The sequence below is a fragment of the Brienomyrus brachyistius genome, chromosome 2, assembly GCF_023856365.1.
Source record: "Brienomyrus brachyistius isolate T26 chromosome 2, BBRACH_0.4, whole genome shotgun sequence".
NCBI classification, from domain to species: Eukaryota; Metazoa; Chordata; class Actinopteri; order Osteoglossiformes; family Mormyridae; genus Brienomyrus; species Brienomyrus brachyistius.
Genome location: NC_064534.1, coordinates 6,616,703 through 6,625,025, shown reverse-complemented (window position 1 = coordinate 6,625,025; position 8,323 = coordinate 6,616,703). Strand labels below are relative to the sequence as shown.

The following is an 8,323-nucleotide window of genomic DNA, read 5'->3' as shown; positions in this document are numbered from 1 at the left end:
GGTAGTGGTTAAGGTTGTCATTGTTGAAGTTGGAGTTTTCCCCATAGAAATGAATGAAGACCCCAGTCAGACATATAATCACAAACCTGAGTGTGTGTGTATGTGTGTGTGCATGGTGCCTATTCCCCTGCATGTAATGGACACGCTACTGTAAGCCTGATGTGTGTATTTGGGTGTGTGTGTGTGTCTGTGCATCCAGTACCCATTCCCCCATGCCTAATGGACTCGTTTCCCACCTGAGGCGCTGTACAGCCACACTGCCGGGGATTAGGGATCCGGGCAGAGAGCAGCACGCCGCCTCTAGCCGGACAGCCTGGCCGGCCTTCAAACGGCACAGCCGGGTAGGAACGCCCGCGGCCTCGCCTCTGCGGCCTTTGTTCCGCACATCGCGTAATCCCACATGTAATGAACAGCCCGGCATTATTTACATCGTCCTGACAGAACGTCAAGGAAGAGGCCTGTGAAAAGGAAACCCCTTCATCTCCCCCTCACGTCATTCCTAACCTCCTGGCTCACCTCCGTACGCGGAACCAACGTGCCGAATCAACAGCAGCAAAGAAGGCCAAGTCGGGGGGTCCTTCAATGGGGTCTTCGTGAAAAAGCAGCTTAGGAATGGACCACTGGGGAGTTTAAAGACCTTCCATAAAACAAAAACCCCGGTTCTGTGGGAATTTTTTTGGGAAAGGGTTGTATTAACAATTAAACTGTATTGTAGTGCCCTGCTGCTGTTGGCTGCAGCTGGAGGTGATTCCTAATCTGACACCCAGCTTCTACGATGGTTGATTCTCTTAATGCTAATGATGCAGCATGTGAGCCTGCAGGCTGATGCGACTTATCCATGGTTTGGGACAGGAAACGACCACCGCATCTCTCCACACACACACCGCACAGTCTGAAACACTACACTGCATGGTTTGCACTGCTCACTAAAGAAGCCAAAGTCTACATGCATGGCCAGTAACTCTGTAACCAGAGGCGCATTAACATGGTCGGGGGGGGGGGGGGGGCCTCGACAATTTTGTATGATGGTATACTTGTTGACCTGGGGGGGGGGAGGTGTTAGCTGAGGCCCCTGCGCTTCAGCCTGGGTAAGCCCCTGGCTGCAAGCCTAAGAAAGCCGCAACAATTTAATTGGATGAAGCAGACATGTGATCAAACGGTGCAGGTTAATTGGAACAACATGACACCGGGGCTTCTGTTCAGGAGAATCCCACTGACACAATGTCACTTCATGATACGCTACGATGGGAAACCACAATTACGGTCGCTGCTTAGGCTTCACACAGCATCAGGGAATCATGGGAAATTATTAGAAACCTTCACTTTTTAAGTAAATATCAGTAAGCACAAATACTTTTAGCTTTACTGCACTGACTATATGGATGATATGTGACAGATGTTGCTGAGATAATAAAAACAAGAAAATGTCTAAAGAGAAGAAGTAAAACTGCATAAACTGCACGTTCTACTCCAGATGTGAGGAAAATTCTTAGTAATATATATATATATATATATATATATATATATATATATATATACACACACACACACACATATATGTGTGTGTGTGTATGTATGAGAGGATCTTTGTGGAATAATTTCCTTTAGACACGTATAAATACTGCTATGGTCAGCAAAATCACTTTATATTTTAGGTACACTTCCCTTTAATCACTCCTAGTATTTGGCAAGTATAATCCTACTCAAATCTATTTAAGGTTTTTTAAACATACACGGGAAGGGAAAGATGAACTACCTCCCCTCTATCTCTGTCTGCAGACTGCAGGGGATCAATACGGTATCGGAAGGGATTGTGTGCGCTGAATAGCCTTCCTTTATTGGATCCATCGGGCTACGGAGGTCCACAGCCGCTGGGCACTGGACGCTTTCGTGTTGGCGTCATGTGAGTGAAATCGATAAGAACGTCCGATGATCCCCGTTTAACAAGTCCTCCTTTTTCAAAAGTCCAGGAAGGCTGGTGGTCTTGATGTGCTTGACCTAGGCTCCATGTTCTAGGCTACCTGGAGACCGCCACAGAACCCAACCTAACAATAATGCGGCATCGGGGCAGCGAGCCTTTCGAAGATACCGTAGGTTCCCGAACCGGGATCCGTTCAGAAACGTCTTAAATCCACCGCTCCCGCTTTCAGCCGCGCCCTGCAACTGAAACCACATCAGTTTCCCCACATGATATAATATCTCTTTAACAGTGATGAAAAACATTGCATTCCGTTTTTTGTAACATATACACCGCTGTGCGGCGACATCAGTTTACCTCAAAGAAAGCACTAAGCACCAGAAAACCGCACATCTCGCAATCGATATTTACTCCGGCACTAGTTCATATCTGAAAGTATAAGGGAGTACTTTAAAATATATTTTAACAGGTATCATTCATGCACGGGGTTAACTCATTCAAGTAGCAAAGCGTGAAGTGGTATATCCCCGAGTGTACGTATGATACCAAAATTCATCTTGAGGTTCAGAAATCACCAGTTTGTAAGAGAACGAACTTCTATTGCACCCAATGAAGATCCGGTATGATCCCCTTATAAGAATCTATTTAGCATTATTGCCATCACTTTAAATTCCATCCATCTTCTGAAACCTCTTATCCTATTCAGGGTCGCGGGGGGTCTGGAACCTATCCCGGAGGCTATGGGCACAGGGCAGGCAACAACCCAAGATGGGGGGGGGCATCCCATCACAGGGCACACAAACACAACATTGATTTACACATTTACACAGTAACTGTCACCCCCCACCTGAAATTGTTCTTTTTTTCAGAATGAGGCAGCGGGACGCGGATTCTCTCAACTGAAGCGTCCATCTATCTGTAGTCCTCTCGTTTTCTTTGTATTACTTATCTGGTGTAAACTGCCAGCGCAAAAAAAATACAAAACTGAGCATCACAGTAGAAAAATTCGCTAACTGGATCAACCGAAGCACTTAAATGAAGTTATGAATCAATTTCACATGACTGCCGAAGGAGACATTACTAAATTCAGTACACACAAGTGCATTTGTGTTTAATAATGTTATAATGAGAAAATACGTAGGGCCTAACTTTACGTGAACAAGCAAAGGAGTTAAGCCTCTGGATATAATAAATACTGTTGCTATAATGTGAGAACATAACCATATTTCAGCGCGAGAGATATTTCCGACAGCACTCATCCGGATCATCGTTTTCTTGCTAACACTCTTACATTCGGACGTTAGGGTAGGCCTATCGTTTCATCCTATTTTATGAATGGGATGATCATCGGAATGTGACTCGGTCATTGGCTGGTCCTGCCTCCTGTCATGCCCATGAATCTGATCTACTGCTTTATCTTCAGATTTCACTTCAGCTCCGATAAAACAGTCCGTCCGGCCCCCCCACCAAGCTCCCCCGGTAAGCGCCGCTCCCGACTTCCAGTCCGGGTCTTTTGCATCGTCGCAAGGGGGCAGGAGGAGGTAGGATCTGGATTGGCCAGGGAAGCGTGGCTAGAAGACGGGATTCCTCTCCGCCTGCTTCGCTTGCAGCAGAGCCGGAGACGCGGAGCTGTGATCGTTGAGGGAGCCGCGGAAAAAGCACTTCCAGCATTATTTTTTATACAGAAACCCAGAATCATGAGCATGACGCCACCAAGCTACCAGCGCCGTACTCTCTCTCTACGAGTTGCCTAATATATCAACCCGTTAAACGGAATCTACTTTTTAAAATATTTTGCTGTTTGTTTCCTCCACTCATCAAAGAGGAGGGCGGCGGCATTTCGCTCTGCATCGCACAGCTGGCGTTCACACGAGTCCCGGGACCCCTTGAACCCGATCCCTTCCTCTTCTTTTTTTTGGTTTTGTCGTTTGCACCGTTTCCTCCCTTTGCACACCATCACCGCTCTTTAACACTCCCGCAAATACACCGGGAGAGAAGTAACTGCCTTTCCACGTCTCCCCGGCGTTACAGAAGCGGCTGACATTATTATCCATTAAGGAGTTGATTTTGTCCTTTGCGCGATGGGGGAAAGTGGAGTGGGACAGGCGGGATACTTGGTGCCAACGTGCCCCATGCCGGGCTTGGTGCTGCTCGTCCTGGCCAGCGTCGGAGCGGCGCAAGGTAAGACAGCGTCCCCTCCGGTCCCCCCTGGATGGCTGCTGCGTGTCGCACCTCGGACTTTCTCTTGGCATTATGCGCTGGGGGTGACAGATGCGTGTGGACGCGGTGATCGCGATGTGCCCGGACAATCCTCCGTTAGGCAAAGTTTTCCCCGTGATCATCGTACGCCGCACATCAGTGCCTTTCCATACTTGCGCCTATTGTGCATAATGACGCCTTTTATATCCACATAAACACTGGTGCGTTTTCTTCTCCGTATTGAGCATAGAGGCGATTTTTGACGGAATAATCGTCTGAAGTTTAATAGGCTATGCAGCCTACCGCGCGTGTTAAGAATCGGGGAAATTTGGGCAGAAACTTAGACCTGCCGAATGTATGAGTTTTCCTAGATGTATAGTCCGCCTTTGCCTTCTCCCTTTTTATTAACTATGTGAATAAGCGACGCATTTGTTCATTTCCACTGTAAACCCGGGTCGTGAGCCTGGAAACTGTCGCTGCGAAGCTTTGCTGCGTGTGACCGAAATGAAGAGTAAATCTTACTAACCGCTAATAGACGGTCCCTTTTCATCCGTGTTAAAATATCTGTTTCCTTGCTATGATCTCTCAGAAAGTCAGTTTTATGTCGGCTTTCTGAATTGAAAAATCAATCTTCCGCTAGGCAAGTGGAGGTTGCCGTTGGAGAGAAACATATGGTGCCTAGTGCTCCCGGTTTGACTGTTTCATAACAGAAATATTGATCTTTGCGTTTATTTCATTTTAACAATCATCTTTATGATTTTATTTCGTTTTAATTGGAAATATGGGAAAGTGATGTACTGCTGCAAGTCATTTAAAACGACAACACGGCTTCTATAGTCTCTTCCACTGAATAGAGTTCCCAGTCATTCCCGATTCCCGTCTTTCCCATCGAAAAGTGCATGCATACGGTTCCCAGTCGTTCACATTGATAAAGTACTTTCCCGTTTCTTGTACTAAAAGTAAAATAAATTTGCCATCTTTCCCACAGGCAGGTCAAACATATTAAAAGTTAAATCGCACTGGTTATAAACGCAAGTCAGCTTGTGGTCATCACGATTCATGGAGTAATTAATTGTGCAATTATGAGCAATTAACATTTGAAAATAAAACGGCTACGGCTTGTGTCTAACATACTGCGTTAAGCCGGTAATGTCGCGGGCATTTGGGTCCGGGTCCTTTAAAGAAACCTAACGACGAGGCAGGAACAGATCATTTCAGTAATTACTACAATGATAGAAGATTCATATAAGATAAACTATCCATTCGTGCCCCCAGCGAAATTGCTTTGTTACGTTCAAATTTACGACTTGAAGAAAACGACAATTGTTATTTTTGTACTTAACGGTGTGATTTAGGATACTTTAACTAGGTAATTCATTTAATTTTTATTAATAGTAATTGTAATTTAATACAGGGACCTATTTATAATCGCTGTGCACATTATTGGTATTAACAATAGCCGAAAACAGTTATTGTGATTATAATTCAATGGCCGCCTGTCTACTGTAAATTATTACCTTTAATAAAGAGTTCTTTCTTTTCTGAGGATAGAATTCATTCCGTAGAAGTTAAACGTGTACACAATTTTAAAAGCTGTATATTTTGTGCGTTTTCTTGTTTGGTTTTAAAACTGTAATTATACTTCGGTTGGCTAATAGCCGCTGATTTTTTTCGAGGTTTTCTTTTTACTCCGATATAATAGCATTTAATTTACATTTAAAAAATCCGTTTGAGCTGATTTTATAAAGTTTACGTCTATTTTTTTTTATTATGTTTAGAAAAAGACAGTCGTTGAAATGTCACTCTCGACCCCGAGAAAAAAAAGAAAACTTAATAAGGAAAACTTACCGTTTCGTGTATTTCACATTATAAATGAAAGTGCCCGAGTTGCAGAGAGGTCAAAACCAGTTATTGATCTATAATTTTCCTGTATTTGGGGTTAAACGGTAACCGCTTGAGCGCTTAACTAGTTTTATCGGTAATAACAGCTCTTTCTTTGTCACTCTTTAAACTGTTAGTATAGCTGTAGGCGCCTTTCACATCTAAGACTGGCTTTGTGAAGGGAGGCTTTCATTATCCACTTTTATAACACAGCGATTATAACGATTTACATTCTGAAGAAAACGTTTCCCCCCCTTAAACTTAACGTTATAAAAAGATAGAACGTGTTTAATTATAGGCCGTTTCGCGTTTGAGATTTAAACGTTTCTACTCGCTCCGTGAAATCCCCCCACCCAAAGAACAGCGTCTCTTACATTTTATTAAGATGACAGAAAAGGCAAAAAACACGTAATTTCAACCCAACCCACAGAACTCTTTAAATTAAACTATTTATTTATTTATTAAGGTTTGGAAGTCGAAGCATTATTTTGTGATCAAACGTGAAATTATACGGAGTAGGCCTTATAATTGTGTTTTAAAACAACCAGAAATGCGACCTACAGTTTTAAAGCTTGGGTGGCATTTTTCACATTTTACGCGAAGACCTGACTTTGAAGGGAGGTATTTTTAAAGCTGTCTTATCTGTTAAAGACACAAGTCCGGTCGTTTTACCGCATTTTGTGCTATTCTGAATGTATGCATTTCCTGCAGTTTTCTTCACCTAAGTGTTGATCCGGGATATAAAATGCTGTGAGCTATTCGTGCTGGTAGTTTATTGTTTTGGGCTCGATGTGTGAAACAACACAGCCGGTGTGTTGGCCTCTTTCAGGGAAACCTCCACGGACGGATCTCATCTGTACCATTTACTCAGATAATAACCTGCGTAAGTGTGTGGACGCGATGTTTATACTGTTTTCGGATTTTTTGTTAATTTTATTGTTAAACTGTTCAGCACCCCGCTGTTCCTCATACAGTATTAGTAATAACCGTGATAATAATCATAATTACTATTTCACCAAATGCTCAGGGCTGTGTGACTTCTTCCAAACTAGGGCTTACGGAAGATGTTCTAAGCGAGGATTTGGTACGACTAATCGAGATGGATATGAAACGCAGAACCGGAGTGTTTATAAGCGTGTGTGCAGGGCTGCTGTGTGTGTGTCTGTGTGTTTGTGTGAGAGAGATTAAGACTGAGCTAAAGAAACGTGTTGCGACGGGGACTGAGGAATTTCTCTCGATTTAAGCGTAAAGTTGAAGAGTGCTGGCTGGTTTCCTTACAAATCCATAGGGCCCCATTGAAATCCGCCGCCCCCTCGCATTTCAGACTGCATGCCCCTGTGTCCGTCCTCCGCCGGTGCTGTCAGTGGAGCCTTATTTAAGCGACTGCCGTCGCCGAGCTGGGGAGGGAGAGACAGCGCCGAGCCCCTCAGCCTATTAAAAAGCCATTAGCTAATCCCTCTTTCAATAACAAGCGATCGTGTGACAAACAAACGGTGCGCTTTGAGGCCCCGCTCTCTGGACGTAAGATGACACCCATAATGCACTGCGGCCAGCACCTGCCTTGCTGGTAACCTGGCCGGACTGCCCCCAAAACCTACTATTCTTTAACATGGCTGTCTCCCGACCTTGTGGATACCACTCCATCTCCATAGATTTTCCATAAGTCGGAGGCTTTGATGAAGCTGGCTTGTCTGCACAGAACATATTCCTTCTGTATCCTTATTTTTGAACAGTGTCTGTGCTTGTTATGGAATATAAATATACCCAGATATCTGGAATCCAATGTGTGAAAGAAGTAGTGTGTGAGCATGAAAAATGCTTTTTTTTATCTTAACAACCCCTTTGTCTGTTCGAGGGCGTCTGAAGTTGGCAGGCCTCTAAAGGTGTTGATTTTTATCTACTGTTTACTGGATGATACTCCTGTGCGATTCTTGTCATTGGTGGACACCCAGATACAGAGATCATGTGATGGCGGGCAGGCAGAGGTGGACTGTGGCCGAACCAGGCGTGGTCACTGGCAGTGTCTGGGCCCAGAGTGGCCGCTGGCATCCCGCCCTGCTGGCCGACCTCTCTGAGCCGAGCCCTTTACCCACAAACATCCAAGGTTGTCTTAGGCTTGCTTTCTACACTGTGTTTGTTTGCATGGTGGCAGTTTGTTGGCTTCCTGGTGGAGGGGGGTTTGAGGAAAACTAAAGACAGCGGCGTGCAGCTTGGTGGGGGGGGGGGGGGGGTGGTCAGAGCAGACCTCCGTGTGCAACTGTACACGTCAACTGCAAAAGCAAAGTGGGAAGATCTCGCCGTGAGACAGAACAGCAGAGGAGATTC

The 8,323-nt window shown here is 44.8% G+C and overlaps 1 protein-coding gene and 1 long non-coding RNA gene across 2 annotated transcripts in view; one reads left to right on the top strand and one right to left on the bottom strand.

The window, feature by feature from the left end:
* Nucleotides 1-1,575: 1,575 nt before the first annotated feature.
* On the bottom strand, nt 1,576-5,691 carry LOC125713135 (uncharacterized). Its single transcript, XR_007383484.1, has 3 exons — nt 5,635-5,691; nt 2,766-2,877; nt 1,576-2,163 (listed from the first exon to the last, which is right to left on the bottom strand). It is a non-coding gene; the product is annotated as an uncharacterized LOC125713135 (long non-coding RNA).
* unc5ca (unc-5 netrin receptor Ca) overlaps nt 3,338-8,323 on the top strand; it is a 115,763-nt gene continuing 110,777 nt past the window's right edge. Inside the window, 1 exon segment of the mRNA XM_048984024.1 lies at nt 3,338-4,099. Within this exon segment, the coding sequence (XP_048839981.1) occupies nt 4,000-4,099 (100 nt within the window). The 5' untranslated portion in view covers nt 3,338-3,999.